This window comes from Penicillium canariense, assembly GCF_028826845.1.
Source record: "Penicillium canariense strain IBT 26290 chromosome Unknown utg000006l_segment0_segment0, whole genome shotgun sequence".
Classification (NCBI taxonomy): domain Eukaryota; kingdom Fungi; phylum Ascomycota; class Eurotiomycetes; order Eurotiales; family Aspergillaceae; genus Penicillium; species Penicillium canariense.
In genome coordinates this window covers 1,553,378-1,567,435 of record NW_026622733.1, presented here as the reverse complement: position 1 = coordinate 1,567,435, position 14,058 = coordinate 1,553,378, and the positions used below count along the sequence as shown (strand labels likewise).

The window sequence follows — 14,058 nt, the reverse complement described above, 5'->3', positions numbered from 1 at the left end:
CCTCTTCTCAACTCTGGTCGCTTCTTGCCTACATAAGTCCCCTTGCCTCGGATTTCACTGTTGCAGCTACCTCTGCGCCTCTGGCCATGGAGTCCCCCGCAGTACCGGTCCCGCTAGATCCGCGGGAGCAGCCCATCCTCGAGCGCCTGCTTCGGTCCCGCGATGCCCTCCTCCTGCTGAAACAAGACAAGTCATCTTACATCAAATCCCGCGATGTGCTCCCACTGTATGAGGAGGTGACTGGAGAAGTCGATAAGCTCAATGCCGCTCGCAAAGAACAGGACCGCCGCTTAGTACATAACCGATGTAGGTCCCGGAAGTGGCACGCCCGGATCGGCTGGAGTGTAGCTAACCTTCCATGGCTTTTCTAGTGGACTATGTCTTAGATGATTGCTTCCAGTTGATCTCTCTGCTCTTTTTGACTGTGGGCAAGAACAATGAAGCCCCAGCAGTGTGAGTCGCCACTACCCCCAGAAACCCAGGTCCTTATCTCACATCTTGGTCAGATATTCTCTCGCAGCCACCATTCAGGTACCTCAGCGAAGCTTGAATACCGTTTCTTTCCTTCTAACCTGTTCTTAGCGCCTCCTCGACCACCTCGAAGAAGCTGGATTTTACAGCTCTAAAGATCTGAATTCCATAACCAAAACCCTTGAGTCGATGCGAGAGACCCTTGACCGCGGGCGCAATACCTACTCTCCCGCTCTCCTCACTCTTCTCGAAAGCCGAATGGAACATTGCCAACTATCGTTGGAAAAGTTGCAAAAGGGGCTTGCTGTTCTTGCGCCGGGTCTAGTACAGACGCATGAGACACTAGTATCTATCCTCCGGTCTACATCTGCCGTCAATACCCGTTCTAAAGTATACTGATTTCCCCAAAAAGGATACTTTGCTCAGATTGACTGATCATCTTCTTTCCTTTAGTTCTCCGCTGCAGAAGTGCATAATCTTCAAGAACAGCTAAAGAAGATTGAGAAAACCCTCAAGGATGGCAAGTTTGTGGACGCCGACGGCAATGTTCAAGCCGGATCGGACGACCTGAAATCCTTGATGGAGCGCTGCTGGCGATGGACTGAAACTGTTCTCGAGCGGTATGCTGATCGCCTTCTCTTTACTATTGGCAACAACTAACAAAAATACAGAGAGGGCAAAATTGACGAACGGTTCCAGGAACAATACGACCGCCTTGTTGAGATTCGCAATCAGCTCGACCGACTGTCTGTGACTCAAGCTTGGTCGCTCCGGGAAACTGATCTGTTCGGATACCAGCGGAAGCTTGATCGAATTGACGAGGCACGAGTGAACGGCAACTTTGTCGATGCCGAAGGCCAGCCAGCAGATCTTCATGCGCAAAGGGTAAACACCTGCACTCCTAAACCTCCATCTCCACGCTCTCCTCTAATTTTGCATCCAATTAGACATTGCTTTACCTGATCCGACGCAGCTATGCATACATTTACGCTCTTTTGATTTCTTCTGAGCCCGTGTCTGAGGCGCTGTTGCCAGTCTACAACCAGCTGCAAACTCTTCGCAGGTGTCTCATTGAAGTCAAGGAATCTGGAGGCGTGTCTAACTCACGCGAACTCTACCCTTACAGCATGAAAGTATGGCTGTCTCCTTTCCCTCTTTTCGTCATATGCATCTACTCAGGTACTAATGGAAGCAGCTTAATTCGATTGATAATATGCGGGTTGACGGCAAGTTCTACGTTGGACCAGATATTCCGGAAGGCCAAGGCAGCGTCAATGCTCTGCTCGCGGAATGTTACGACCTGGTTTGGGAGCTGCGGGCTGCTGTAGCCGAGGATGACAGCCAATCTTAGGCCACCATTCCCCGTAGCCTCTCAGACCTCTCTTTCTACTTGACAATCTCGAATCCTATTGCGCAAGGACAGATGATCCGCGAAACGCCCTCGTCTGCTCTGTGACTTAATGCTTCTACTTTATGGCCTTTTTTTTCCTTCCAGTTCTTGGTTTTTGATGACATAGGGGCGTTTGACCTGGGGCAGTTATAAGCCCGAGTTGGGCATTGGCATTGACTATCAAGGGAAGGGACTCTGCTACGTCTGTATTTTTTGAATATTGAATTGGACTTCTTTCTTGTCCACTCTTTTCTATTCTATACCTATATTCAGAACCCCGTTCATTCCCCGAAAACAGACGAGGCCTCCATATACCAAGTCTTTGAATGCTTTCTGATTTAGCTACGGACAGTAAGCCATGTCACCTAGCTGACCATTCCACTCGTAGTGAACGAAGTCAACCAGCCGTCGCAGGTTGGCAGGATTGAGCATCTCCCTCGTGACATCTGCCAACCACGCGATGTGCGTCTCAGGTGTCCGCTGAAACTTTGGATACATGGTCTGAAGGGCCTTCCGCTTCATTGTGGCACGAGGGCCTTCGCTGCCCAGTGTTCCATATTTGTCCAAGGCCAGTAAGAGCTTCTCATAACTGCCATCGCTGGTAGAGCGATAATGGCAAACTCTTTCCTTGTTAATGAGATGGGTCCCATGCACCAGCTCGTACACCTTGTGGTGACAAGACATGAGGCCCCAGTTACAGAGACTCATAATGACTAGGGCATTGATCTTGCGGCGACGAACCAGCTCAGCAGCTCCTTGGACGCATTTTGCCACAATGTCATCCAAGTACTCGCAGGCTGAGCCCCGGATCCCGCGAAGGACAACATTCTCTCTTTGCTTTCGCATTGCGTCTCCTCTGAAGTCTATCAGGTCGTTGAACAAAGCGCAAGTCTCCATCAGCTGCATGAACTCATCCCCGGTGATTGTCTCACCACTTGCCAGTGAAGCACCAACTACTCCCACAGTGAGTCCCAGATCAATATGCCTGTGGACCACCAGTCCAGTCATTCGACTACCGTAAAAGCCGCCCGGGAGTTTGGGTATGGAGTGATCTCGCCAGTAGCCTAGAATCCTAAAATGGATGGTTGCAGCTACAAGGTTGTCGAATTGCCAATCACTCAAGAGACCTGCATAGACGCATGTTTTCAAGAATGCCATAGATGCAGCGCCGACCTTTTGCAGGGTCTCAATAGTCTCGTCAGTCGCAGCCTCGCAGTAGTCTCCAATGAGAATATCATTGCCTGCATCGGCGATAGCCAAGAGAATGCCCGGATCGACGAGACTGGCACCACTGGAGACGACATAGAAGTACTTGGCATCGGCACAGAGCCTGACGCGCTCTTTTGTCGGATAGAGCCGATGATGAATAGAATCATCCAGGTCACTATCCTGTGCGGGCCGTCTGTCTGGTGCTCGGGCTGCAGGCACGTTATTTTCCCTTTCGTGTCCTCCGCAAATATTCGGTAGAGGTTGCTCATCCGCGTTGCACAGGGCAAGCTCCGTCATAGCATGTGAGAGTTTATCTGCTGAGAAAAAGGGAGAGCGGTTCCACTCCTCTTCCTTTTGGCTTGCAAGGTTCCCAACTTTGATCATACTTTCTACTGCCTTGCAGCCGCAGTTCTCAAGTAGTGGTGAATCAATGTTTGGGAATACCGGATAGAGTCCATCGCATGAACACTCAACTCGGGGGTCGTAGGATTCAGACAAAACATCCCATTCGACAGAGGATGGAGGCACTCGTCCCCCTAAGGGAATGAGCTTGGCGAGCGCTGCTGTTTTATAACAGGCTATGATGTTTGTCAAACGCTCATAGTCCACAGAGTTGTTAGGTTGGTGTTCTGTCAGCCACTGAGGAGCATCCTTCGTGACAACTTTGAAGCACTCGTCATGAGACTGTACACTTGGCTTGGTGGTAAGCCATATATCGACCCAGGCATGATAAGCCTGCAGCTTTCCGTCCATAGAATCTTGAAATGACATATTTTGATTCCCTAGCAGCCACGGAGGGGGATTGACGATGGTTAATTTTATCAGGATCAGTTCTCCGTATGTGAGTGAGGGGCGGACAGTTTATCTCACTTTATAGGCCCCACTGTACATGATCTAACCCGGATCTGAAGCCTTTATCGCCAGTTGGTGGGCCAATACCTTCCAGTTTCGGAAATAGCCCACTTAGTCTGCCCGCCAGCACATCGTGCATCCTGCATGAATCCTGCAGGAACTTCTTGCGTCCGAAACCTTTTCAGCGTATTATGCAGTGTGATGTATGTATATGTACGGTGCCAGATAGTGGTTATACCTGAATCAGTATTCTGTTCTGTCGATCTGAGCTCTAATACTTCTGCCCCCCTTAGCTGATATTGCTTAATCCTAAAGTACTCCACAATGTCATTGTTGCTTATCGCAGCCATTTAGCATGAGTATTACGCAATAGGAGTCAAAAAAGCTTAAACCAAAGCCCAAAATGGAGGGTGTGGTCATCTGGCATAAGAAAGTGGTCTATGTACACCGGCCCAAGAGTCAGGTAGGATGAGCCGGCAGTTACTCAGAAGGTTATTGCCGGATTAGTTCGGCTTTTAGGGCACTGGGGGTTCACATGCTGATAAGGTGCCGACCGAGTCTGCTAAGCTAAGAGACTAATTTAACTAGGATTAAGAGGAAGCCAACTAGTAATGGATATTTACTACCATCTACTGCTAGAGCGACTGGGCCCCGCGACCCCGTAAGCTTTTCCTAAAAATGGATCGTATACATTTTCCTATCGAGGCTTACCCACTTGTTGGCATAACACTTTTCTCCTCGGACTTCTAACAGATTTCTAACTTCGTAAGTTATCCGTCGGGATGCTGCTGGAAGGGCCTACCTAGGGTCCCAAAGTAGCTTCCACTCGTCGAATCAATTCAGCAGAGTCGTACTAGAATATCGGGAGCTTCTAATGGGGATTTTCACATTTATTGTCTCTTTTTGGATCGTATCGTCCAGTCTGGACGCCTTAGCCTTGGCGGACGGTTGTACCTCGCATTTGTCGTGTCGTCAGCAATTCCTTCTCGCCAGTTCCTCCTCATCTATTCCAATACCCTTCACATCATAATCCTAGTTGCAAATCAGTTTACCTTTCCCCACGTGTCTGAGATGCTCTCTCAATTTTCCATACGCCATCTTCCACCTCTCCTCGTGGCAGCAGCCACCACATTCGGCGGCCTTCTCCCTCTCTTCAATGCCGAGTACGCCATCCGAGAGTTCGGCCTACCTCAGCGCGTTGCAGATTCCAGGTCGGCTCAGTCGGTTATGATAACAAGCGCAGCCCGTATTTCCGCCATCGGGCATGCTCTTTTTCTCTTCTATTTCCAGGGAAAGCTTGTGGAGTTCGATACGCTTCTGTCCGTCCTGGGCCATGTGGGTCTCATCGACGGCTACGTGTGCTGGCGTGAAGGGGTCCCGGGCAAAGGTCTTTTCCGTGCGGTATCTGGGCTAGTTATCGCTACTTGGGGGTGGTTGAGGCTGACCTCAAGTGTGTAGGGGGTGTCTGATGTAATATGTATGTCGACGGTAGGGGATTTATGCATAGGAAAGTTATCCAGAGTAGAACTAATGATATGTTTTACGCTTCCAATAATACTTCCTATAGTGGATCCATACTTCCCGTTGATATCCCCGGAGTTCACGTTGGTAGGCTGCAAGCTCCAAATCTTTGTTTTCTTCTTCATTCAGACAAGACATGCTTTCTACCTCGCTGTAGGAGTTTGGGCAATTGTCGGCAGGCCTTTCTCAATTGTTAAATTTTTGTCGGACATAGATATCATGTTTCGATCCCCTTCAATTATCGATTATAACCATGTTTGGTTGGAGGCACGAAACGCATAGTATTTCAGCAGTCAGAAAAGTTGCTCTAGAGCTGTCATCACACAATATGCCAGTTGGAAAGGATAAGCTTATGTGCGACGAAGTGCCTCTCTGATCGAGACAGATAGTTATGCTTCTCTTCCGAAGTGAGATTTTCATGCCAAAAAACACCAAACAAATTATACGAGCTACTATTAGCCAAGATCTCCATGTTCAGCATCTTCCAACCGTCTAATAAGGCTCAATATTCTGTGTCACTGGACTTGCCCGCATTGGTTTCACTACACTCCTTCGAATCAGACTTTTTCGGAGAAACCTGCAAGCCATAATTATCCATGGCTTCAGCAATGATAAATGCGTATCCGAGGTAATCTAGTGCAAATTTAAAAGCGGCCATTAGAAAGGGACTGCTCTGATTGAGAGTGCCTCAGAAGGGTCGACCGGACCTCAAGTAGTCTTGGAATGACAAGTTCACATCATGGTCGTGTCATATTACCTAAGTACTATAATTAATTAGTTGACGGGATGGCCCATTGACTTAATTGAACGAGGCACTTTTTAATCAGACTAATGTTTCTCACTATATGTTCAATGTCAACGGTCAACAGCACTAATTATTCGAATGTGAGTTGGGAACCGCTTCTCCACAATCTTGGAGAACCCGGTATCGGCGCAACGGCGGACGGACCAATCAGGGGCAAGGCAAATAACGAAAGCCGACCGAGAAAAAAAAGCCCTCGGATCCTCAACCTTGCCTTTCTTTCCCCAGTTTCCACCCCTCCGCACTTGAGAATGGTGAGCCAACTAGTATGGCAGCGGGTTGCCGCCTCTCGCAGGGTAAGTCTTGAGCTCAACTGGGGAATTTGTTCCCTCCTTGTAACTAATTCTGGTAGCTGGCCGCACGCCTGTCCCCGCAACGACTTACCCGTGGCCTAGCCACCGAGGCTACCTCGTCGCGTATGCCGCCCTACCCCAAGATCGTCCAAAACCTCGAGCAGGTCCGCAAGGTGCTGGGCTCTGAGCGTGCGCTCACCCTCGCCGAGAAAATCCTGTACGCCCATTTGGACAACCCGGAGGAGTCGCTACTCTCCGGCACTAACAATGGCCGTGACATCCGGGGTAAGGCAAACTTGAAGCTGAAGCCGGATCGTGTGGCCATGCAGGATGCTTCGGCGCAGATGGCCCTCCTCCAGTTCATGTCTTGCGGTCTGCCCTCGACTGCGGTCCCTGCCAGCATTCACTGTGATCACATGATTGTTGGTGAGCGCGGCGCCGATACTGATCTGCCGGCCTCGATTCAGGGTAACGCCGAAGTGTTCGACTTCCTGGAGAGTGCTGCTAAGCGCTATGGTATTGAGTTCTGGCCTCCGGGTGCCGGTATCATCCACCAGAGTGTGCTGGAGAACTACGCTGCCCCTGGTTTGATGATGCTGGGAACCGATAGCCACACCCCCAATGCTGGTGGTCTGGGTGCTATCGCCATTGGTGTCGGCGGTGCTGATGCTGTCGATGCTCTCGTCGATGCGCCCTGGGAGCTGAAGGCCCCACGCATCCTGGGTGTTCGTCTTGAGGGCCGGCTGAGCGGCTGGGCCTCGCCCAAGGATATCATCCTGCACCTGGCTGGCAAGCTCACTGTCCGCGGCGGTACTGGTTTCGTCATTGAGTACCACGGCCCTGGTGTGGAGACCTTGAGCTGCACCGGTATGGCCACCTGCTGTAATATGGGCGCCGAGGTTGGCGCTACTACCTCTCTCTTCCCCTTCTCGCCTAGTATGGTGCCGTATCTCGAGGCTACTCACCGTGGCCACGTCGCCAAGGCCGCAGCTGAAATTGCTTCGTCCGGCCCTGGCAACCTGCTGCGTGCTGATACCACCGCTGAGTATGATCAACTGGTGACTATCAACCTGTCGGAGCTGGAGCCGCACATCAACGGCCCCTTCACTCCGGATTTCTCGGTTCCTCTGTCCAAGTTCGCCGACACTGTCCGCGAGAAGAAGTGGCCCGAGACCTTCGGTGCTGGTCTCATTGGTAGCTGCACTAACTCCTCGTACGAGGACATGACCCGCGCCGAGGACCTGGTTAAGCAGGCCTCCGCTGCTGGACTTAAGCCGAAGGCGGACTTCTTCATCACTCCCGGTAGTGAACAGATCCGTGCCACGCTCGACCGTGACCAGACTCTGAGCACCTTCTCTGAGGCCGGTGGAATTGTTCTGGCCAACGCCTGCGGTCCCTGCATTGGTCAGTGGAAGCGTACCGACGGTGTCCCCAAGGGCGAGGATAACGCTATCTTCACCTCCTACAACCGCAACTTCCCCGGCCGAAACGATGGTAACCGCCGGACCATGAACTTCCTCGCTTCGCCCGAGCTCGTCACCGCACTCGCATACTCCGGCAGCACCACCTTCAACCCCATGACCGATTCCCTGACCACCCCGAGCGGCGAGACCTTCAAGTTCCAGCCTCCCCAGGGCTTCGACCTACCCAGTGCTGGTTTTGAGGAGGGCAACCCCAACTTCCTCCCCACCGCCGCTGTCCCCGACGCCTCCAGCGAGGTCATCGTCTCCCCAACCTCGGACCGCCTCGCTCTGCTGGAACCCTTCGCTCCCTTCCCCAAGGGTGACCTGTCCGGCCTGCAGGTGCTGTTCAAGGTCAAGGGCCAATGCACCACGGACACCATCTCCGCGGCCGGCCCCTGGCTCAAGTACAAGGGCCACCTGCCCAACATCTCGGCGAACACGCTGATTGGCGCCGTCAACGCCGCCACCGGCGAAACGAACGTCGCCTACGACGAGAACGGCGGCAAGCACTCCATTCCCGAGCTGGCCGAGCAGTGGAAGGAGCGCGGCATCGAGTGGCTCGTCGTCGCCGAGGACAACTACGGCGAGGGCTCCGCCCGCGAGCACGCTGCCCTGCAGCCGCGTTACCTGGGTGGCCGTGTGATCGTGTCCAAGAGCTTTGCTCGCATCCACGAGACCAACCTGAAGAAGCAGGGTGTCGTGCCTCTGACCTTCGCCAACCGTGAGGACTATGACCGCATCGACGCCTGCGATGTTGTCGACACCGTCGGCCTGTACGATGTCCTGCAGGCGGGTGGCCAAGGCGAGATCCAGCTGCGTGTCACCAAGAAGAAGACCGGCGAGTCCTTCCTGGTCCCCGTGCAGCACACGCTCAGCAAGGATCAGTGCGGCTTCATCCTGGCTGGTAGCGCGCTTAACCTTCTGGCCAAGAAGGCCAACGCTGGTGCGCAATAGGAAGTGTATCTTGTTTCGAACCCAAAAGTTCTGTTTCGGTCAGGAGTTGTTGAACCGGGCTGAGGGGTGCATTTTCCTCTTTTTCGCTTTCTCTTTTTGATGTTTACTATACTACGCTCTAGTACAGCCTGCACGTTTGTATTTGGAGACTTAGATTTCGATTGTCTTTTTTTGTGAGCTAGATGATATCCAATGTGATCTGTATTCTTATATTCATTCTCGTGCCTCTCTCATGGTTATCAGGAAGGACCAAGCCGTAGAGTGGATATGCGATACCCAAAACCCACACTTAGCGCTCGAATTTAGCGCCTGGAATTTACGCCCTTCGGTCGACGTCCCCGCGTTGGTGGCGGGTACCAATGACCGTCCGAGCTTGCGGAGCAAACCCGCTGGTTGCCGGTGATTATAAGTGGCCCGTCCACACCCAATCCGCGAACTATACACCCCCAAACGTCGCATTGCGCATCTAACAAACGAAATGGACCCTTCCATTAAGAAACCCTGGATAGAGACGCCGCTAATTGAGTCAGCCACCCTCTCAAAACAAGCAGGATGGTAAGCACCAAACCCGAACCCCCTTTCGATCCTAGGGTCTCAGAAGAACAATGCGATACTAAACGCACGCCCCTAACAGCAGAATTTTCCTCAAACTAGAACTCCTCCAGCCCTCCGGGTCATTCAAATCTCGGTGCGTCTCACTTCTACATGCACCCCTTCTCCCCAGCCTTCAGCTAACATACCACCAGCGGAATCGGACATCTAATCCTCTCCGAACTCACCCGACCAGCCAACCAGTCCGAAACCGTGCACTTCTACAGCTCCTCCGGCGGCAACGCCGGCCTCGCCGCCGTCCATGCGGCCCGCGATCTCGGCTGCGCGTGCACGGTAATCGTCCCGCACAGCACGAAACCGCTAATGATAGCCAAGCTGCGGGCCGCGGGCGCGACAGACGTGATCCAGCACGGGGCGAGCTGGTTTGAAGCAGATACGTATCTGCGGGAGACGTTTATTGAGAAGCAGCATCCGAATCACGATAGGGGTATTGTGAACGTTTACGTGCCGCCGTTCGACCACCCGTTGATTTGGGAAGGTGCTGGGGGCATGGTTGCGGAGATGGCGAGGCAGTTGCCGCCGCTGGAGGACGGGGCGCGGGATGGCCAGTTTCCGGCGGATGTGATCGTGTGTAGTGTTGGGGGGGGTGGGTTGTTCAATGGGGTTGTCGATGGGTTAGAGAAGTATCAAAGGGCTTCTTCTTCGCCTGTGGGGTCTGCGACGAAGAATGTGCGCGTCCTCGCGGTCGAGACGCACGGCGCGCACTCGTTGGCGCATTCCCTTCACGAGGGCAGACTCTCTTCTCTTGCCGGCATTACGTCGCAGGCTACCTCGCTCGGTGCATTGTCTGTTGCGGAAAAGACGTTTGCAAACGCGTGGTCTCCGCCGGCGGGCATCGATGTTACCAGTGTTGTGGGCTCAGATGCGGAGGCTGCGAGGGGCGTCTTGCGGTTGGCGGATGAGACACGGCTGCAGGTGGAGTTGGCGTGTGGGATCAGCTTGGAGGTTGCTGTTGCAGGTCGATTGAAGGACTTGATACCTGACTTGGCTCCAGAGACCCGAGTGGTGGTGGTTGTCTGTGGAGGGAGTAATATCACGGCTGAAATGATGGTCGAGTATAGACGGAAGCTGCACGATGGGTGGGAATGAGATACCACCTAGCGGACAGGTCCATCCTTGTGGATTCTTAGCCTTGCATAGAATAACCGTCTTCTATGGGGTAGGTTAGATAGACATTGCATTCGTTCATGCCGCAAATTACGTCAAGTGATCATGTTTGCAAATTCTGGTAGATCGGGTGGCTCAGCACCGCAATATATACATCCGTTTGAGAGGAACTACACATTTGTACCGCAATAATACCCCGCCATTTATCAAAACATGCAATGGACTTCATTCATAATCATCATAGCATCGAAAAAGGGAGATTATAACCCGGCCAAGTCTAACGCACGTGCAAGACAGTATGCTCGGAAAAGAAACAGGCCAACGCTCAAAGACAGCATCTCCTCAGCACCCCGGCAGCCTCCCTCTATGAGAAAATCCCGGACTCTTCCTCCATTCGGCTAACAACCGATAGTCGATGATGCCTCCCAGCTCATTCGCTATCGCTAGCACTGTCATGCACCGACCCATTGCCCTCGTCATTCTGGATACCCTCCGCTAGGATGTACTCCGCCTGCTGGAGGGTCTGCTTAATGTCGGGTTTATTGTAGACCAGGTCCACCGGCTTTTGGCCGTGCTTGTTGCGCACGCGCGGGTCGCAGCCGGCCTCGCACATCATCTGGATCATGTCGCCGCCCAGCTCGGCGTCCTTCTCGTTGGCGTAACGCACGGCCGTGTGGAGGGGCGTGTCCTGGTCCAGGCGGGTGAGCGGGTCGCATTCGAAGTACTGGATGTCGAACAGGGCGTCCATCACGTCGTCTGTGGTCGTAGGCAATCAATGGGTTAGCTGCGGGTCAGAGACGAGGTGGAGTGGAGATCTAGGCGGGAGTTGGGGGCGGACATACAGCTGCCGTAGCTAGCGCAGATGTGCAAGGCGTGGTTTCCCATGGTGTCTGTCACGCTATTGAAGAATTGTGCCACCTCCTCGTTGGATTTGTCTTCCATGTCGTGCAAGACTTGCTCGATCAGGTGTGCTTGGTCGCGGCGGCAGGCTTCCACGACCAGCTCGCGAGGAGAGGCGCCCTGCAGGAGTAGGCTTGTTAGCAACAGTTAGGTCAAGACATGGAGATCCCAAATGCACCTCATCATCGGCCATTATGTCCAACCGTCAGAATTCAAGCTTTTCTTTTGGGGAGATGTAGTGGTTCTCGTTGCGCGGTGCCAGGTACGCGGCAAGTCGGTGATCTGAAACGCAGGTAGCCGTGTGTGGCGAAGCAGCGGGAACAGCGTTGGGCAGGGGCACAATGTCTCTGCTGCGATGGCCGTGCGAGGGTATGTACACGTAAAAAGGGCCAAATCAACAAGCCACGCTCTTGGTAGAGGCGTAGCATCCCAGGCACTGCTTTCCCCAGGGACATCCCACATAATGGATCACGTGACTTTCCGAGTCCCCCGCCGTCGGCGCATTAGCCGCGCGCCTAGCTCTTCCCGCGGATTGGAGATTGACGATTCCAATCAGCGCCTTGACGGCTAGAATTCTTTCCTTCTGGAGAGTCTTGTCCTCTGCGCCATCACAGGAGCTATCTACCCCTCCTATTAGCTTGAGAAGCTGTCGAAATGCCGCTCGTCTGTCCGTGTTCCCCAGGGCTCCTCCTCCAAACGATCATGCGCGAAGCCGAGCCAGTGATGAACGATGAACATAAGCTGACCTCGCTGTGTCCTCTAGTCTGCCCCAACTGCAGCAATGCGCTGACTATTTCCCGCGCGGACTCGACGACCCAGTATCCGATGGGTGTCAACCGATTCGAGTGCCGCACCTGTCCCTACGAGGATGTCATCGGAGGAGGCAAGCAGTACTATGAGAAGACCGAGATGAAGCAGAAGGAGGTGGAAGACGTCTTTGGGGGCGCGAACGAGTTTGCCAACGCAGACAGCGTTGCCAGTAAGTGCTCGTTGTCTCATATCACAGCCCGAGGGGGACCCAAGCTGACAGCTCTCTCTTTTCCCTGCAGCGCAATGCCCAGCCGAGAACTGCAACGGGGACCGTGCATACTTCTTCCAGCTGCAGATCCGTAGTGCCGACGAGCCGATGACTACGTTCTTGAAGGTAGGTGGCCTCCTTACATATCACCATATAATCTCCGCGATGCGTCCTGCGTGGCTAACTGCTGGACAGTGTACGAGCTGCGGCGCTCGGTGGAGAGAGAATTGATGGCGGGGGAGCAGATGCATCGGGCTTTCCCCCAAGCTTCTTCTCTTTTTAGTGTTGTCTTCTGCTTTCTGGCTACTTGCTTCGACCGACGGGGGTCGGATGGAATGCCACGGGCGTCAGGGTCTGTTTCAGATACACAGCGAAAATGGCGCATGGTACCGGGTTCAGCGGGACGGGCGTTTAGGACTACGGCACAGCAGCGCGATTGAGATACCCATAGATGCCACTCCAAGCCCAACCCAATTTGGATTATGTTCTACTTCTACCACTCTATACGTACGGAAAATGAATTGATCGACGTCAGAGGCAGCCGCGCACAGATTCCTTATCAGCGAGCAAAATTTAGAATTGGGTTGGACACGACCACGGGTCCCCCCGCCCGCGTGTAGAGTCCTAGACCACGGCTCTTCGTCTATCGAGTGTGGGAGGCCAATGGCTACTAGTCCGATTGGGGAGCCCGACCGCAGATTATTCCAGCGGTCTCTGACATGGGAGAACATGATACTGGGGTGGAATAATCATCTCATGACTATAGCACGTGTGGCAAAAATCCCTTTCACTGCACGACATGCCTGAAGTCATCCGGTGGGTCCGCCAGTTTGGCGGTGACGGACTGCCCCTCAGCCGCGGGGTGCTTGCTGGCCCCTCGACACGAGAAAACGCTTTCGTGGGCGCAAAAGCAACAGAGCGCATCCCAAAACAAAGCCTTCCGAGCGCAAGAGCTACGTAGCATAGAATCGGTGCACTAGGGATTGGCCCGACCGACTGCGTTGCTGCCCAGTCCGCCAGCCGCCCCAGTAGTAGGGCCAGCACGGGCAAATAGTGGGCTGGGAAGAGGGCCGCGATGAAAAAATTCGCAGCGAGTGGAGTTTCGAGGAGGGCGGAACCAGGGAAATCTCAGTTGAGAGGTAGAGGGTACCCGAGGGGCTGGCGGGAAAGGAGTATCAAGGGGAAGTAGTTGGTACCAAACCGCCCACGACGAAGATTCTGCTGAGCCCCGCCAAGGAGCACCCCCACCTGCCCAATAGGCACACGCACGGCGGGCGGCTGGCCAATCAGCGGGCGCAGCACTGGAAACACCCATGCAACGGAAAGGGCTAACCCACAAGACTCGCCTCTCGCAGGCTGCTCGCTTGCCCCTCCATATAAGGATTTCCCCTCCTCCCCCTCCCACAAAATTTTTCTTTCTCCCCTCGTCCGCATCAGTACGTATATCTTCCCTCCCCCCCTTTCTT

At 53.5% G+C, this 14,058-nt stretch overlaps 7 protein-coding genes across 7 annotated transcripts; 5 read left to right on the top strand and 2 right to left on the bottom strand.

The window, feature by feature from the left end:
- Window positions 1-86: 86 nt before the first annotated feature.
- On the top strand, window positions 87-1,822 carry N7482_008554 (uncharacterized protein; the record flags this gene model as incomplete). The annotated part of the gene is made up of 8 exons (XM_056690678.1): window positions 87-306; window positions 372-453; window positions 507-531; window positions 583-861; window positions 925-1,091; window positions 1,143-1,356; window positions 1,419-1,604; window positions 1,667-1,822. The coding sequence occupies 8 exons, from the start codon at window positions 87-89 to the stop codon at window positions 1,820-1,822; spliced, it is 1,329 nt and encodes a 442-aa protein (XP_056540443.1).
- Window positions 1,823-2,203: 381 nt separating this feature from the next.
- N7482_008553 (uncharacterized protein) lies at window positions 2,204-3,841 on the bottom strand (the record flags this gene model as incomplete). The annotated part of the gene is made up of 1 exon (XM_056690677.1): window positions 2,204-3,841. The coding sequence occupies one exon, from the start codon at window positions 3,839-3,841 to the stop codon at window positions 2,204-2,206; it is 1,638 nt and encodes a 545-aa protein (XP_056540442.1).
- A 1,152-nt stretch (window positions 3,842-4,993) lies between these two features.
- On the top strand, window positions 4,994-5,380 carry N7482_008552 (DUF4267 domain-containing protein; the record flags this gene model as incomplete). Its single annotated transcript, XM_056690676.1, has 1 exon — window positions 4,994-5,380. The coding sequence occupies one exon, from the start codon at window positions 4,994-4,996 to the stop codon at window positions 5,378-5,380; it is 387 nt and encodes a 128-aa protein (XP_056540441.1).
- A 1,116-nt stretch (window positions 5,381-6,496) lies between these two features.
- N7482_008551 (aconitate hydratase ACO2) lies at window positions 6,497-8,955 on the top strand (the record flags this gene model as incomplete). Its single annotated transcript, XM_056690675.1, has 2 exons — window positions 6,497-6,541; window positions 6,598-8,955. 2 exons carry the CDS (start codon window positions 6,497-6,499, stop codon window positions 8,953-8,955), a joined length of 2,403 nt encoding a protein of 800 aa, XP_056540440.1.
- Window positions 8,956-9,433: 478 nt separating this feature from the next.
- N7482_008550 (putative L-serine dehydratase) lies at window positions 9,434-10,656 on the top strand (the record flags this gene model as incomplete). Its single annotated transcript, XM_056690674.1, has 3 exons — window positions 9,434-9,510; window positions 9,590-9,643; window positions 9,702-10,656. 3 exons carry the CDS (start codon window positions 9,434-9,436, stop codon window positions 10,654-10,656), a joined length of 1,086 nt encoding a protein of 361 aa, XP_056540439.1.
- A 448-nt stretch (window positions 10,657-11,104) lies between these two features.
- Window positions 11,105-11,767, bottom strand: N7482_008549 (ankyrin repeat-containing protein ANK1; the record flags this gene model as incomplete). Its single annotated transcript, XM_056690673.1, has 3 exons — window positions 11,105-11,430; window positions 11,517-11,694; window positions 11,753-11,767. 3 exons carry the CDS (start codon window positions 11,765-11,767, stop codon window positions 11,105-11,107), a joined length of 519 nt encoding a protein of 172 aa, XP_056540438.1.
- A 509-nt stretch (window positions 11,768-12,276) lies between these two features.
- On the top strand, window positions 12,277-12,823 carry N7482_008548 (DNA-directed RNA polymerase III core subunit RPC11; the record flags this gene model as incomplete). Its single annotated transcript, XM_056690672.1, has 3 exons — window positions 12,277-12,553; window positions 12,624-12,718; window positions 12,788-12,823. The coding sequence occupies 3 exons, from the start codon at window positions 12,277-12,279 to the stop codon at window positions 12,821-12,823; spliced, it is 408 nt and encodes a 135-aa protein (XP_056540437.1).
- Window positions 12,824-14,058: the final 1,235 nt, after the last annotated feature.